The following is a 19005-nucleotide window of genomic DNA, read 5'->3' as shown; positions in this document are numbered from 1 at the left end:
AATTGTGAGCGCAATTGGATCTTATTTGAGGCCATCCACACGAAGAAGAGGAGCAAGTTAGCTCAAAAATGCCTCAATGACCTTGTCTTTGTGCAATATAATCTTTGGTTGCGCATAAGGAAGGTAGAGGAAGCAACAGTTGGTCCAATTGATTTGGATGATATAGATCCTTATAGTGATTGGACATCACAAGAGCAACCTCCATTGTTTACAAAGGATGACATCACTGATTTGGAGAGACAGGCTATGGAGGAGGGGGGTGGATTTGGTTTCACATTGGATGACATTGAGGAGGATGAGGAGTCATTGATAGTGCCAAGAGAAGCTAGAGGCAGAGCTACATCCATGACGGAGGACGAGCCATAGCCTAAGTCAAACATACCGAGCGAGAAGACGCAGACTTCTAGGACTAGACCCTCTAGTTCTACCTCTCGCCTAGTTTTTACTAGAGTTGGGAAGAGGAAGATGTAATTGTAATGATGTATTTACTTTTAGTTATACAAAAACTATTTTACTATTTTGCTTCCAGCCATCAGCATTCCTCATGAGGATGCGATTTTGTACCCACTCTGCATTTAAATATATCTAGACTCATCTTGTTTCTTTTGTGTTCTCATTTATTGACTCATTGGATGCATCTTCTCATTGAATTTTGCAAAAAAAATGCATTTCTAATTAAATTTAAGCAATTTTTTAAGTTCCTGAGTACTTTGCTCAATACTAGCCAAGTTTTTCCTGAGTTTTTTTTTTTCAAGCCTTGGCGATTTTTTGGTTTTGGGAAGTAGATCAACTATGATTATATCATCATATGAACATCTCATTTCAAACATGAAAAGTATTGACATCCAACAGAGGCAAAACTAGCGGAAATACTATTCAATCCATCCAAAGCACCAAGAAAATCAAGACTAAAATGCCTTGGAATCCATTTGCAATTCTAGATTTTTTATTGTATGAAATTATGAATAACACTCAAGAACATAAATAAAGCTTGACATCAATGGAGACTAGAAGAACAATATCAATCAGATATGTAAAATGAAAACAAAGAAAGCTAAGAAGAGTACTAAAATTTCCAACAATACTAGTGTTAGATAATATGTTACTTATAGACATGCTAAACAAATAAGTAGCTATGTTATAGAATTGTAAACATGAAAGAGTTTGCCAAAAAGAAAAAATATGATCATCTAGAGTTAAAAAAAAAAACCTTTCTACCTGTTGTGACGTTTTCACACATCGCCCCATTGCAAATGGGGACCCATGTTTTTTGCTCGTTTTGCTCGTTTTCGCTTTGCTTTTTCTAGGGTTTTGTTAGTTTGTTAGTTGTCTGGATTTAGGGTCAAGCCTTAGGGTTCTAATTACCGTCTTTTCGGACCAAAATCCAGTCAGTTTTGAGAGCTTTTGAGCTTCCTTTTCTAGGATGCAAATTTTGAATGCAATGAATTCGCCAGAATGGTCTAATTTTCAATTGGAATGTTGATGCAGAGCTTAAATTTGTCTAAGTGTTGATGATGAAATGTGAATTTTTGTCCAATTGAATATTTTTGACCAAATTTTGACTTTTTTGATTTTTGATCCTGGGCATTGGAATTGATTTGTTTTCGCCTTGTGAAGTGTTAAAATGTGAAAAATCATGTTATTTTGGCCTGTAGGAGCAAAATCACTCCTGTCCCTCAATGAAGGACGGGAGCTCGTTTTCAAATATTTTACTATTCCTGCAGGGTCAAGATGAATTACGGATTGGAAGTGATGGAGAAAGGCGAGATCTTTCCATTGAATATAAATTGAAGATTTTCATGAGCACAAAAATGCCTCCAGGGGAAAAATCGCTCCTGTCCCTCAGTGAAGGACCGGAGCTTAAAATCAAATATTGCTTTGTCCTTGCAGGATTTTAGCGTCTCGACGATGTGAAAAGGTCCAAAGAGGTACATTTTATCAAATGAATATAACTTGAAGTGCTGTCGGGGAGATCACATGGATAAGCAAGTCCGGCTTGAGTAAGGTCCTGATCCTGAAATTTGGCTAAGTCTGGAATGTCCTGATCCTGAAATTTGACTAAGTCTGGAAACTGAAAAAACCTCCAAAAACTAGATTTTGCAATATAACTCCTGGAGGTCTGAAACCACTCTCAAACATCCTGAAAGTATATATGGAGTATAACTTAAAGTATAAGAAAGAAGAAACATAGAAGGAAATGTCACTCCAAGGGTCCAGAGCGAAAATGCTTAGTTGAGCCATTCCTGACCTTGTTTGGACGAATCGAGACATCAAAGGCATGGTGAAGGACGAAATGAGCATGATAGAACATCCAGACTTGATCAAAAACAATGAAATGATGAAGTTTTGCCTAGAGGGTCAATTTCGCTCCTGTCCCTCACTGAAGGACCAGAGCGAAGTTCTTCATAAGGTACGTCCTGAACAAAGACCAAGCAAATTTTATGTTCGAAGGCAAGAAAGGAGGTCAATCGAACCCGTTGAAGACAAATTGAAGATTATCAAACGTCAACAAAGGACCAAAATGCTTAAGTTTGCTCCTGTCCCTCAGGAAGGGACCAGAGCGATTTTTGTTGTAGATGATTTTCTCGCCAAATTTCAACCGATCTCAAGGCATGAATGAATGGAAGGACGCATTACGAACCCGTTGAATATAAATTTGGAAGCTAGCAAAAGTGAAATGAAGACCACAAGAGCAAAATCGCTCCTGTCCCTCTCCAAGGGACCAAGGCGATACAATAAGTATGTTGCCTTTTCTTCAAGTTCAAAACCACTCCAAGGCGAAGAACAAGGTGGCAAGGACGTCTCAAGGCATTTCCATCAAGCAACAAGTTACAAAGGTCGTCACATTGAAAGATTTGCACTAAGACTCCCAGTTCGCTCCTGTCCCCCAGTCAGGGACCAGGGCGATGAGGTACGTATCTTCTCACTTTTTCATTTTGGCGCTTAAAACACATTTTTTAATTTATTTAAATGCTAACAAAATCGATATTTTATTAAAAATAGCATTTAAGTATTGCGCTTAATGTTAATTAATTATTTTGCCTTGTAAAAATCGAATTTGTCAATTTAAATGATAAAGGCATTTAATTAATTATTTATTAATTAATAAAAATCAAGAGGAGCGCTTAGATAGGGAGGTCGGCCTTTATTATTTAATTAAAAATCGTTTAAAATTGCTTTATTTCACAAAAGTCGGCCTTAGGGTGAATGATGAGAGGCGCTTATATAAGGGAGGTGAAAGATTTTTATTTTCACATTATCATTTTTATCATCTCAAGTGCGATTTAAGGAAGACAAAGGGAGAAGTGCGAAGTTGTGTTCAAGGAGGTGCGAATTTATATCCAAAGGAAGGCGTTAGTACTATCCAAGGAAGTGCGAACTTGTCCAAGGCATTGGAGATCACGTCAAGGACATATCAAAGATGGCGAAATTGCTAACTTGAAGAGGAGATCACGTCCAAGGCTTGAAGGGTGGCGAAGTTGATAAGAGGAACGTTCTTTTGAAGATCACATCAAGACTATCGAATTTCAAATTTTGCCTGGGCGAATTCCTTTATTTTGCATTTTAGAGTTAAGCTCTCAAAGAGGTATGGCGATATGGATTTATTGTTTTGATTTTGAGCGTTGATCGTTGTAGCTTAAATTTTGAAATTTTGAAATTTTGAATCCTTAGCTCAATCTTTTTTAGGAAATGATTAATAAAGGACTTATCTTTAAGTTTCCTAAAATTTTGCTCTCTAATTTATGTTATGTATTGCAAAATCATGTTACTAATTTTGAAATGTTGTGTAGGCATCAAATGGAGATCTCATCAAGGAAAATCAAGCCGGATCAAGGACGGTCTTCGCCGGGACGATCAAGCAAGGACATGGGCAACCTCTTTCAATCCAACATTCCAAGGCGAGGTACATCATCATCCTGCACATCAAGGACACATGGAGTTAGGACAAGGGCTCGTTGAAGAAGCAAATAATTTTAGATGAGTTAATCAAAGATAACTTCTCAACGCTACCAAATTGAGTAAAGGTGGCGTCCTAGTCATCATTTCTCCAGTCAGTGTAGTCCACCTCAGCATGTCCAGATTCAATGTACTTAACTCATGGAAGGTGGCACAAACTCCGATGTACCTACCCCGGCTATCCATTGGTCGATTTTTCTAAAAGGGACATGTGTCCAAGCAATACAATTTTGTCATTGGTCAAGCATTAAATGTTATGTAATGGTTGTAACAAACCCTAATTAGGGTTTTCATCGTTGAATCTTGGCCATTGATCTTGAATTGATCTAAGCCATCAAATTGTATTGTGGGCACTATATAAGCCCAGGCATTTCATTTGTAAAGGGGAATTTTAGCAATAATTAGAGAGAGAGTTGTAAATAGTTGAAAGTAGTTAGAGAGTAGAATAGGAGGACAAGGCAAGAAATTGTTGCCATTGATTGTAAACAAACTCCATTTTCATTGAAGTAATGGTGAAATATGTCGTTTTCTTGCAATTTGCATGGTTTCTTGTTGAAGTCTTCAATCTTAGATGGTAGATAATTAGATGAATGGAGGAAATGTGCTTGATTGATGGTGAAATTCGTATATCCATACTACTAGCAGTTTGTTGATTGCAGACTTGCCTTGTGTAGTCAACTGGAATAGTTCAACCTAAGCTCAATTTCAATTTGTCGCCTCTTCATTGATATGCATCAACTTGGATGGTATCTATGCCTGCGGTGATGATTTGAACATCATAAAGCTTCCCATAGAAGATCGCACTAGTCTTGTGTAGATGTTCCATTGATGTCAAAACAAGACCTAGTTAGAGTTTCATCAAAAATCAAATCATTGCTCCTACATTCTTAGTATTAGGAATAGATCCTCTCTTCGCCCTCCATCCTTTTTTCCATTTTTTTTTAATCTAAGTTAGTAAGAGCCTGTGTCCAGCAAAGCAGATCGGAAGTTCAATGTAAGTCCCCTTGTGATTCCAGCAAATCACATCATACCACTGGAGCTTATCCACACGTAGAGACCCTACTAAAAGAACCTTGGAGTCTACCTAACTGATCCTTTATGCGAATCTTCAGCAGTTAGAGACTATTTTCTCAAGAGAGGATAAGATACCCTTAGGTATTTTATTCTGTGTATGATGGTGTACAAAATACACGTCAACACTACCTTATTTTTAGGTTAATAATTATTATATTATATATTCAGAAAATAAAAGAGGAATTCATGGCTTAGCAAGTCAAATTTCAAACTTCAAAAACAAAGGGCATCTAAAATGACAAAATTTGATGGTTAAACTAAGAATCCTACAAAATTTTGACAACAAACACTATCATCCATTTGAAAGTGCAACCTCTTCGTCATGCAAAAAGATACATAATAGCTCAATAACACAAGAAGCATTGTTAACACATTTTACCACCCCTTGGGATTGCACTTGAACTATAATATGTAACATAAGGAATTCTCAAGAACCTAGAGACACATACACCAGCATGTCAGCTATTAATAGAGGAACCCCAGTTAATGACAATTCACCTAAAATGCATAAGAAAGCGAAGTTCCCACCTAGTTAAAGCCATTTAAACAAATTTCTACTTCTAACACTAGGTGAGTAAACTCCATTAATGGAGTCAATCATGATATAACAGCAAAAGGAACATATACATACAAAAAGATTCTTTATTCATGTAGATCTAAATTATTACATCTGGCCTCCATCACCCAAATGGGCTCAAACCCCATTTGGATGAAGGGGTACCCACATACACTTAGCTTGTACAATACTCTACTAAAATCGTATGCTAAGCCCACTTCTATGTGAGGAAACATTCTTTAAGTGACATGTTGTTTCACATCACCATGCTTCTTTTATCTTCTATGACACCTAGCATACTTCACACATATTAGTACATTACATCAACTTTAACTTTATCATATAATTGTTGAGAACACGATTAAGCTAAGAGTGGAGGAGTGGGAGGGGTGAATCAATATAGCAAACTTTTACTTTTTCAGCTTAATTTTATAAGCATATAACTTTATCTCAAAACATATTCATTGCATACTAGCATTCACATGAGATCTAATTATTATGAAAACAAATAGAACACAAGATATATACGTGGAAACCCTTACGGAAGAAAACCATAGCAAAATAGCTTCCTTATAACAAGAAACTCTTTTACAAAATTGTAGGTATCAACCCACTAGAGGCACCAACCCCTCATTCAAATTCCACCTTTTAACGGATGATGGATGATCCTATTTTTCACAAGTCCGCTATAGATCACTTCCCCAAACTGTCATAAGCTCCTTCTCAAATCTGCTATAACTTGATCATAAATCTGCCATGAATATGATCTCAAACTCCTTATATAAATCTGCTATGAAACTCCTTTATCCTTCTCATCAAACTCGCAATCTTATCTTTTCATGTTCTTCTTATCAAATCTACATTATATTGAGGAACACATCCTTCATTCACACTTCTCACCACACATCTATGCCTTATATATCTGCTTCTTTTCAATCCTCTAATCTGCTGTGTAGATGCTATTAACTCATTTTTTAGACACTACTTGTATCCCCATTTACCATCTCTTTCTATACCTTGCAAAGAGTGTGATTACTTTGAAAGACACGCCTATTCATAAGTGATACGTCCTATTCACAACTAATCTTGATAACCAAACAATGCTAATACAATGTCAAGCGCCTCATCAAGGAAGTCACACTTTCTTTGTGAAATCATATCAACTATTCTTCATTATAGTTTGCTGTAGGGTATTCACATTTTTCATATCTAACAAACCTGCCTTTTAACTTTGTTAATACTAAACAAAGTGATATCAAGTGTATTATGAAATCAACTCAAACGACTTTTTATTGCTGTATCAAACATTGATTAAGGAAATTGCACCACAAGAGAATCAAATAGCAGCATGTTAATAATCATCGCTTTTAAACTCTTTTGAATCAATGTCAAGGGTAGTGCTTCCTTATGTCAGTATTAGTGTCCTCTAAACACTTGATTACTTCAAAAACTTCTTTAAAGATAATTGTTGTTTATCCACATAACACATATTATTAACTTGGTCATTGATCTTTCATTAATCTGTCATTCACTAGTTTATTCAAATGGCTGCATAAAAAAGATATTAATCAACCATATTTGAATTTAGTCGACCTTTGACTTCATTAGTCGCTGCACGCAATAAGTCAACCATAATGGATTATGATGAAGTCAGCTATCATATGATTAATCGTCCTTATTAACCAATTCAATGTTTTCTATATGGGAGTCAACCTTGTCTTATACTATTAGATCGCTGCATTATTTCCTTGCTTGCTATTTGATTGTTCAAACAGAAGTTTGAATACATCCATGCATTGCTGTGTGTCAGTAATGATTCACTGCTGCATATTACATGGATCATTGTTCATAATTGGATCTTCTGCATAATTCGTCTTCTTATAGACATAATTGAGCCACCTTTTTATTGGTTAAAATATCTTCTAATTTGCTAAGAATCGCTGTAGTGCATTGTTATAATCACATCGCTGCTATTTGTTCATTAATACATTTGTCTTTATCATTAATTTCTGTTAACAATGTTCAACTTGTTAATGATCTTATCTCCTACTTATATGAAATGTTATTCATTGTTTTAATGATTCGCTGCACCATCTTTTAATCATTGCCTTGTAGGATTAATATCTCTCTTGATCCTTTAGATGAATGCTGTCTTGTAGGATCAATATCTCTTCTTCTACGTAGAAGTTCACTGTTGTCTTATTGTCTTTTAAAAACTCTTATGCTGCAATATATTATACATTGATTATTTTATAATATTGAATCTTTTATAATAAATGCTGTCCTTTTAACTGTCATTATTGCTTCTTTGATCTCTACGTCGTATCACTGCATTACCATGGTATGCTTGATCTTGTATGCTATCAACCTGTTCATCGGTTAGTGGCCTACGGCTTTTTATGATTTCTTTGACATAGATCTTTTTTGAGATCATCAAGAACTTCCCTTGACATCAATGACCATATTCAGTTGTCTATTAATCTCATTCATTCATCAAAGATAATGAATATCTTCTTGACATCAATGACAAACATTCCAACAATAATGAGCACATTTCAATGTATCCTAATCATAACAAACTCATCCAATGCTCAAGATTTTTCGCAGGCCAAGTACTCCTAATAAAAACTTACTATCCTTGTTGGCCAAGTTATTGGCAAGTCACAATCTTCAAACCTAGCAAGCCACTATGAAAAACATCATTGGACAAGGAACAAGTAATCTAACACACCAAAAATGTGTCATAATGATGCAGAGGAAGACAATAATCAAGTCCTATCACAATGGATCCACACATTCAAGCCTAGTTCATCATTCTAGGCACATTACTCCTTAAGCCTAATAGATGCATATTCATTTATTGTGATCAATCTTATGCCAATGATGGCTTGCCAAGCCCTTTACCAAGTCATTTGAAGGTCCACAAACCATTGCTCCTATTGGACAATTCATAACAGTGTATTATTTCATCAAACACTCAATCACCTAGGCTTTTTCACAGTCTTCCCACAACATAAAACAAACAATCTTGCATAACTCACACATATGATCAAATTTTTTAATTTCCTTTGGTGGAAACCTGGGCAGCAATGCAAAGAAGGTTTTCAACAAGTTATATTAATTTTTAAGGGTTCAATCAAAAGATATGAATTTTTCTTTCTTGCTGGAAACCCTAGGCAAGGTTTGGGACCGTTTTCACCAAAAATGCTCTAACTTTTGCAGAACTCAATGAAATGACTCCAAATGAAAACCAAAAATTCTATATTTCATAGATACATCATCCACATGCCTGCCCTTGACCATATCAGGTCGTACAAAACGTACCAAGCAAGTTTCTTTCTGTAAAACAGTAAAAATCTGGAAATAGCAATCACTAATTTGATCATAACTTTCACAAAACATAATGAAAATCAATCAAACAAAAATAATTTGAAAGATAACAACATTTCCAACTTTTCCAATTGGTTTCAGGCCAATATCAATCTGTACCAGTCTGTACAATGTAAATTACAGTGAGATTTCACAAAAATTACAAGGAAAAAGTAGTGAAAAATGATGTATCTCTTTCATTCAAACTTCTTCAACCCCAAATTCAAGTTGGAAGGGTACATTTATACATTTACCATCAATTTGAACTGTTCTCAACCATCTTTTGATTATTTTTTTAACAAAACACTATTTTGACACTTTTTAACAAAGTTGCTTGACAACTTTTTGAGCAACATTAACATTTTTTGTGCAACTTTTACAATTTCCAACATCTTGGTCTCAAACCTTCCAAAATGGATCAAAATGATCCCAAATGGTCTTAAATGACCTTATTAGACCCAAAACACCTAAACACACTAAAACCAAAAAGTGATATAATGCATGCTTATGAGGCTCCTGATGCCCCTACGTCACATAAATATTGGAATATACAATTTTTTGTCATTTGAGTATGCTTGCGTTAATTAAAGTGAATATACATGATTTTTTTTTCCTTTTTAAAAATTATGCAAATGGTTTCTATCATGAAACTCTGTGTGGAAGGTCTTCATTTGGGTGCTATCTCCTCAACCCTACTAGGAGCGCTACCTCCAAACTCCACTAGGGGCATTGCCCCAAACCTCCACCAAACTCATTTGATACATTTTGTTTCTATTTTTGGATAAAATTTATGTTTTTTTCAAAAAATAAAATATTTTTTAAGTTGTATGGGATTTTGCTGAATCAAAAAATTTTGGTCATGAAATATGATCTTCATAGATGTGTATTCTAACCAATGAAACCCTCCTAGATAAAGCACATATATGGTATATTTTTGGTATCAATAGGAACAACATAAGCTACTATCACCAATTTTCTAGAAATTAAAACACAAAAATGAAAGAACAATCATGTAGCAAAAGACAATTACAAAAGAAAGGATATATCATATGCCCATCATCAATGGTGAATTGGTTTGTAAATGTAACGCACCAGTAGGTATGCCCCACAGGCATGGAGAACACAGATACAATCATACTTCTCACCAAGAACTTCATCATTTTGCAAATTCAATCTCAATCCACCTAAAAAGAATTCCTTTTACACTCACAATTTTCTTTGACTGCCTCTGGAACACAATTAGTGACTTACCAAGTCATGTCAAGTTCAACCATATACAGATTTTCACCACAATTCTAATACAGTATTGACAACAATCTTAGCATCGTTATGAGAGTTCACACACCACCTCTATGTGCTAGAATTTCCTAGAGGATTATTGTTAATACTATTCATTGCACCACCAATTCTAATTATCTCTTCCTTATCACTAACAAGATCCCTTGCAAGATGTATATTAGTAATGTTGGCTCTAATTTTATCTCCTTGTTATCCATGCTTCTCAACTAAACAAAGTCTCAAAAGTAGATGGGCAAACTATCAAACAACACAAAATTGAACCAATAGTAGAACTGTAGTGAATGAATAATATTTATACAAATTACAAAGCTATAGAGACTTTAGGGCATGATTAAGAAACTTGTCCCACCCCTTTATCCAATTTGGAATCATATTCCTTTGAAATTTAAAATAATCCTCACCCAGAATAGAAGAGTGAATCAACTTTACACGCTTGATATGGTGATGTGTATGGGCTTTGATCCAATACTACCTTATCCCTCCCTCTTTATAACCATGATTTACAATTAGTTAATACTCTAATAAAAAATAAGAAGACTAAATTTCCTTCCTCAAACGATGTGGCAGCTCATTACCATCTTAAATGTCTGACTTGAGCAATTTTGCCTTGTCGGTTTGAATCACCTAACTAAAAACTGTCCCAGCACGTAACCCATAGCTTCTAACATATGCTGTTATATTATCATGGGTTATAGTGGGATTGCTGCTTTCAGATAACTGATCTAGGTGGACATATGGATTCATGATGACTAGCCATATAGTTCTGTAATAGGATCATCTGTTTTTTACTCTTACCCCCATCTAACCCATCTTACTTATGGGGAAACCTACAAGCTGAGTTGTAAATTATAGATTTGACCAAGATTTCCCTAACTTTTACTTTTTATTTTTTGTTAATGTAAATAATGTGTATAATACTATTATACAAATGTATCTATGTTGTATCACATCCTACGTTCTCTCAGTCTTAACCAAAGTTGCAAAACTCACGGAAGAATTGCCTAACTCGCGAGTACTCACGAGCCATACATGGCCATGAATCACTCTAGAAGACATGGCCGCAAGTCACTCAAGCAGGTATGGTTGCAAGTCACTCGCAGCAAAACTTGCAGATGAGTTTTGGATTAAACTCGCATCCATTTCTAGGGCAAAAATCGGAAAAAATCACCAAAAGAAAACATAAGACAGGTTTTCGAAAACTTGATTTGTTTTAATTTGTTTTTCCTACAACAGGAAGCTACCTTCAGAATGATAGAGTCGTTCTTTTCTTTAAACATGAGATGGAATATGATATCAAGAGTTGCAGAAATGTGGATAATTATTTTTATTATCGATTTCAGGATTTTGCTAGGGCAATTGCCAGCTAAGATAAGATGTTAATACGGGCTTTATATCCTTTATATATGCTATATTCTTATTTTCTAGTCTTGTTTTCTTTCATTTAATCAAGAAAAATTAAAATATTATAAATTCAATTTCACAGTCCTAATCTTTTGGTTTGAGTTTCTTGTATCCACTGCACTTAATTAGTTGTAATATTTTAGCTTAATATACTATCTTTGTAGAACATTATAATTATTTAAAACAATTCGATAATAATTTAATCTAATTTGTTTTTATGAAATGTATACTACTGGTTTAATTGTTTTAGATTCTGCAATGAAGTTTTTTGTTTCTATTTTATTTTAGAGATTTAAGTATTTTTTATTTTGGTTTTGTTTCATTAGTATCTTATTTTAAGTTTTTTTGGTTTGGTTTTCTATTATATAAACTTGACTTTCACTAGTATTTTTTTAATGCATGGTGATGACCTATGTCCAATTTAATCTGTGAATAAGTTCCAGAAATTAAAGTCCCAATGGATCAGACAGAGACCACTCAATATTCACCATTTCCACTTCCACTGTGAACTGAAGCTGCAAGTGTGTGTTTTCTAAGAATATTTTAAGAAATAATATGTTTTCAAGAGTTTGATAAATTTTCCGGGTTATTACAGATTTTTTCCCGAGTTTTTTGATGAGTTCAAAGATTTTAAAATTTTTGGGCCAACCAAGTCATTGCCATGTCTGAGTTTTTCAACTGAAAATTGATCATGATGTATCATTTTGAGCCATTCCAATAGAGAAGTAACGTGTAGATTCTTTTACATATCAGAGATACACATTTAAATTTTCTAACAATGGAAATGTCCAATCTACACCCAAAAACAGTTATTTACATATTTCTTAAGGCAAACTTCACAGCTGTTCAATTACTTTCAATGATTCCTCTGACTGTTTTTCCTGTCAAATAATGTTCCTATAAACAAGGCCTTTAATGTCAATTTATTTCTATAATGTTCAAGATGCATATAGATAAAAAATAAGCGACAAAATAGTATCAACCATCTGGTACCTGTCAAAAACTTGTCCAGATGGAACCATTGCTACATAATTTGCTGCCACCTGTGATGAAAAATTAAAATTGCATAAATATATAGCAGAATATCTAGTTGACATATTACAATATTGTGTCCCAAAGCTCACCATACAACCTTCTATAAGAATTATTTTACAAGGATTTGAGAAATAAGAACAAATGCCTCAAACTATTTATGTCAAAGAAGGATTAGATGGAAATGGCTACAAAATTATTAAAATTAAAAAACAAGTTTGAGAAGAAGGAAACAGTAGGGTTGAGCATGTGAGTTTATCTCAAACCGACAATATTAAGTCAAAAAGCTCAATATATGACCTCCTGTGGAGAATATTTTACAAGGTTTGAGAAGTGGTTAGATTATTTGAATAAAAACAAATGCCTCAAGCTATTTACATCAAAGAAAGACTAACTTTGGAAAGGGCTAAAATAACCTTGAAATCTAAAAACAAAGTTTGGGAAAATGAAAACAATATGTTTAAGTGTGCGAATTTATCCCACACTGACAATGCTTGTAAGACAAGAAAGGCTTTCAAGACTAATTCATAGGTTGATGATGTCTAACCAACCTCCTCTACACTGGTACTAACATTGCTTAGATATTCTTGTATGTTTTATGGTTATTGAAATATGAAATAACAAGCTTCAACAAAAATACAGTGGAACACCACTTGATAAGGTTTTACTTCCACATCAGTTCTACCTATATTTGTAGTTCAATTACTACCATCCAGCTAAATGCCTGATTCAAATTAATTTGGCTGTAGATTCTTGCTAGAATTTTTGTTCTTGGTAACTTTTTAGTTGAATGATATGATTTATTTTAAATGTATATTATATCAGAAAAATGAGCAAGAAATTTTCATAAATTTGAGCAAACGAGTTCTTGTGATACCCCATTCCACTTTTCCTTTCTCTATTTTGACAACTAGACTGATATATTTGTATTGTTGTATACTTCATCACATAGTTCACGAACTAACTCAAGACCACAATTATCTGACTCGGCAAAAATCAACAACTTAAAAAATATGATTCTAAAAAAAACATGAATTTATCTTAAATACAGCCACAAAATGTATCAAATGAGTTTGGTGGGGTTTTGGGGGCAGCACCACCAACAGAATCAAGAGGTAACACCGCTCACAAGGGTATGGGAGCAGCATCCCTGGCATGTTCGCTGTTGCAATATAGGGTGAGGTTGATGGATGGAGTCCCTACCACCTAACCCAAATCAAGACCTGTGGAACCACATAGACCTCCATATTGTATGCCATTTTTATAATTTTTTAAAAGGAAATAAACCATTTATTTTCACTCGAATCCGCACAAGAAAACTCAAATGACAAAAAATCATGTTTTTCAATGTTTATGTTTTGTTTTTGGTATATTTTTTGCTGCATTGGGTTAACCATTCTGTGTCTAACGAGTTGAATGCAAAAACTCACCAAGTTTTGCTGCCACAACTTGCTAAAAACTCGGCCACCTTAAACTAGTGAGTGTTAATAACCCTCCCAGCAAATTTTGATTAGAACTTGCAATTTTTGCTCTGCAAGCATTTTGTCAAACACTTTGCATGTACCTCAATATGGAGTATTTCTGAATACAAATGCTGAGAATTTCTACTACAAGAATTCAGAATCATAAATCCAATAAAAATTCATAGCATTCTTCATTAAACTACCATGGAAATTTTGTGAAACAGTTTGCATTCAATGTTGCTTTGACATGGTTTCATAAATGGTCACCACAAAAAACTTTTTACATAATTTCCAAATACAACTAGCAAGTCTTCTTTCACTAATAAATTGAATGTTGTTAGGCGTAGAAATGAATAATACTTTAGTTATGGGTTTTATAATAATTTTGTATTGAGTCGGCCGTATGATTCTCATGTCCGTTATGACGGTTGGTACCTCCGCCAACCGCCAACAGTATATATTGTCATGTAAGGGAACCTAGCGGTAGTAATGATCACATACTAAACATTTTGGAATGCAATAAAGGATACATCTTTCTGCCATATTGTTGTGACCGTTACTTAAATTCATGTTCTGAATATAGTTGTAGTCGTTGGTTATATGTTCTATGTGCATTTACTATTTATTCCATGAACTTGAACAACTCACCGTCGAGAGTAAACATTTTGGCGCCGTTGCCAGTTCGAATTCCAGAGATCAATATGGCGGCAGGCAGTAGGCACTAATGGGCCAACCATTCGATCAACAATTGATCGTTAATGACAGTGATACACACGAAGAAGTGTCCAAGGCAGAAGCGTAAGAGAATCAATTGACAGAGGACTTGGTAGACCCGTGGGAGGTTTCTGTCATGCAGTAGGTGCAGAGGGAGGCTTGGGAGATAGCAATTACTGAAGGCACGGTACGTGGTGAGCTCATGGTCAACACACCTGTCTTTGATCTTCTCAGGAGTCTTCCGAGGCTGTTGGCACGAAATTTAATTGAACTTCAAGACTAGCGGGAAGAAACCAACCGTGAATGTCGTTGGCAGCAAATCCTGCAGCGGTATGAAGAACGACATAGTAGGGAAGAGGAAGAGAGGGACACGAGTAGACATCGTACCCCTGGCAATTAATACCCCTACATCCCAATAAAGACCGACAACATACTGGTACCAACGGAGAGATAGGCGAGGGGTCGGTACAGAGATCTCTACGTATCAGAGAACAAAACGAACGGAGACGTCGGCTGAGGGAGATTGCTGAAGGCCCGGAGAATCCGGAAAGGTAGAGCAAAAGACGAAGCGTGAGTCAGAGCCGTAGTCGGGACAGGTAGAAACTGCATATGTGGAACCAGTTGGTAGAGGTTGCAAGCAACCTACCACTGTCGGACGTAGTGGAGGAAGATCTCGCCGACCAGGCCGCTCGCTCGATGTCGAGTGAAGAATCCGAAACTCAATCCGAGAGTAATCCGTCAAAGCAATCTGACCGCGACGAAGAGGTTGTACAGGACCTGCAAGGTGAGGTCGCCAAACTTTTTGAGAATAACCTATATCGAATTGGAAATTTGTCCCTCGTGGAACAATCAAAAATAAGGGGGCCAGACCTAGAAACCCTGGGAAGGAGGGAGTCTAGGAGTGAGGGTGACCAAGGCGCGAAGGCTGCGGGTGGATGCGTAGAAAGCTCGTGGACAGAGTAGAACGGTCTGATCCAATCAAACGCGTACAGTACCTTGCAGGTGACATATAATACCTTCCAAGCGGCACATAAAAACCTCTAGGCAAGGCAGAGTACCTTCCCCGCGAAAAATAATGGCACTCAATCAGAATACCCCAGAGAGACAGAAGCTTCCAAGATTCATGGGAGACAGGTCGGAGGACCCTGTACGGCACTGCAAAACATGCATAACCATCTGGGAGGCAAACGGCCAAGACGACCAAGATTACCGGTTGAAGGCGTTCCCGACCACCCTCCGGGGGATTGCAATTGATTGGTATATGGACCTTGATGCCCAGCATAAAACATCATGGAACAATTTGAAGAGGGCCTTCCATGAGGAATTCAAACTCCTGCATGACGACAATGAAATTGTAGCTGAGATTTACAATACCAAATAGGGAAAAAGTGAAAGTGTCTGGGCTTATAACCGAAGGTTGAAGGAACTATTGAACAAAATGGAGAACCAGCTGACGGATGGACTAAAGAAAAGATGGTTTGTCGAGGGGCTGGTACCGTCTGTCAAGTGAAAGATGAAGGTGGTCCCTCCATTGTCATATGATGAGGCTTATAACAGAACAATGGACATTGAAAGCGAGAGTAAAACATCGAATGGGAAACAAAGGGCAAGTGATGATGACAGTACGGATGGAAATAACGACGACGAGTCCAAAACCGTACAAGCTCTCTGGAAGGACATGTTGCGGATGATGGAGGAGTTGAAGGTTGATAAGGAGAGTGGCAGAGACGGCAAAGAACTTTGGTGCACTGACTGCAAGGCAAAAGGGCATATGAAGGGAACATGTTCGAGGAAAGCTTTTTGTGACATCTGTTAGGTACTGCGCCATTCCACTAAGGAATGCCCGTACAATTTAAAAACACGGAGCACACAAGTGCTCTACACTCAAGGCAAGCAAGCTCCTCCACCAACCACACCACCTAAACAACCAACAAACTCGGAGGCTTCACCAAGAGGATACCACAATAATCGACGCAAGAACAACCGTTCCAATTATAACACGCCAAGGAGAAAAATTTAGTACGATGCAAAGGGGCGGCCCATGATCCAATGTCGGAAATGTAATGAGTGGGGCCACTTTGCTCGGGAATGTCAGAGCGAGAACAATGGTGGAGGTTTGTTGTGCAAATGGTGTGGTCCTAGAAACCATCAGGACACTGACTGCCCAAAACAGAAGGGAGTAAATATGTTGGACGTGAAGGAGTCAGACGAGGAGGTATTGGCAATCACAAGATTGCAGAGTAAGAAGGTTGTGTACCCTGATCCCCGTACGGAGAAGGAGAGACCCCCAGAAGCTAAGGCTGATGTAGAACAGGCAATGGCGGAAGAACGGAGGGCCTCACACAATACTGCCAGTACCCCACTCCAGTCAGAGTCCGAGAAAACTATCATCAAACAGATGTTGCAAACCACCATACCTGTACGAGTGTCTGACCTTCTGCAGACAATGCCACAACTCAAGATGGCTCTTACAAACATAGTCGGTGACAATATCGCCAACCACGAACATCACCAGTCGGCAGCAAAACCATCTGGTACAAAAACCATGGCGGTAACCAAATTACCTGGTACATCCGCTACAGACCCCATGCTGCTCATCGTAAGCATTGGTCGAAAGTCGATCGTGGTTGAGATGGAGATAATGGGACGGAAGTTGACGAACACCATTATTGACAGCGGCTCCGGAGTGAACGTGTTGTCAAAGGAGACATGGAAGGGTCTGGGCAAGCCAACTCTCTAGCCACCAACCTTCCACCTTGTCGGTGTTGACCAACACGGCATCAAACCTCTTGGAACCCTCATGGCACAGAAGGTTGCTGTGGGCACACAACATTTCTTCCTTGATTTTGTGGTCATTCTACTAGAGAGGAAGGCCTATGACGCCCTCCTCAGGAGGGGATGGCTGATTATGGCTAAGGCAAACCATAATTGGAAGAGGAATACACTCTCCATCGAGAGTGAAGGTCGGAAGTATGTAATTGACCTATGGAACCAAGTTGTAAGCGAGGAACTTCCATCATCTTATTCCACCTCGGATGACTCGCACAATTGGGAATGGGGTTTCCAAGAAAGCAAGGGGAGGATGGAACCCAATGACGAAGGAGTATTGGAATTACAAGGATGCTCCGAGGATGAAACCAGTTCTCTGGCCAGACTTTTTCACTAGCAAATGGAAGACTACGAAGTGTTCCATCCAGAGTGCCACATGCTACAGATATGTGAGACCGAAGAGTCAGGTAATGGTATGGAGGAAGCATTCCCTCCAGAGTACGGGGAGTATTGTGAGGGTGTGGCACAGGTGGATGAAACACCCACCCATCAATTTGAACGAGATAAGGCTATCAAGTACGAGGAATCACACGTGAAGAGGGTCAACTTGGGCAAAGATGACGTCCCAAAGATGATACTTGTAGGGGATGACTGGAACCCCGTACTCAAAATAGCAGCCTTCAGAACATTCTTGGAGTACAAGGACGTCTTCGCCTGGACGTACAAGGATTTGAAGGGGATACCTCCGGAATTGTGCGTACACCGCATACCCCTCGTACCCAAAGCTCAACCCGTACGGAGGAGACCGTACAAAATGAATAAGAACTATGCAGCAAAGGTGAATGAAGAAATTGAAAAGATGTTGGAGGCCGGAATTATATTCAAGGTAGAAACCAGTGATTGGTTATCACTAATTGTCATCTCTCTGAAGAAGGAAGCAAACCAGATCAGGATATGTATGGACTTTCGATGCCTGAATACTGTGACTATCAAGGACTCGTTCCCAATTCCATTCACTGAAAGCATTTTGGAGGAGGTAGCGGGCCATGAGATTTACTTGTTCCTGGACGGATTTTCTGGATATAACCAAATCAGCATCGCGGAAGAAGATAAGCTAAAAAAGACATTCATAGTGGAGGATGGAGTATATGCATACAATCAGATGCCCTTCGGCCTGTGTAATGCTCCGAGAACCTTCCAACGGATCGTATTGCACATTTTTTATGGGATGTCGATTGGAAGTTTCAAGGCATTCCTCGATGACAGGTCTATCTACAGTAAGTAGGAAACCCATTTGAATGCACTCGGGGAGTGCATGGAGAGATGTCAACGGGCCCGGCTGGCCCTAAACCCCAAGAAGTGTCGATTCAT

At 37.4% G+C, this 19005-nt stretch overlaps 1 protein-coding gene across 2 annotated transcripts in view; it reads right to left on the bottom strand.

Annotated features, from left to right (window-relative positions):
- The window catches only part of LOC131061246 (peptidyl-prolyl cis-trans isomerase FKBP16-3, chloroplastic), a 283352-nt gene that overhangs the window by 104964 nt on the left and 159383 nt on the right, over positions 1 to 19005 (bottom strand). For both annotated transcript variants that reach the window (XM_057995165.2, XM_057995808.2), the window contains exon 4: positions 12650 to 12699. In XM_057995165.2, coding sequence (XP_057851148.1) covers positions 12650 to 12699 — 50 coding nt within the window. The remainder of the gene's footprint in view (positions 1 to 12649; positions 12700 to 19005) is intronic.

Source organism: Cryptomeria japonica, chromosome 3 (assembly GCF_030272615.1).
Source record: "Cryptomeria japonica chromosome 3, Sugi_1.0, whole genome shotgun sequence".
Classification (NCBI taxonomy): Eukaryota; Viridiplantae; Streptophyta; class Pinopsida; order Cupressales; family Cupressaceae; genus Cryptomeria; species Cryptomeria japonica.
This window is presented reverse-complemented; position numbering and strand designations above follow the sequence as displayed.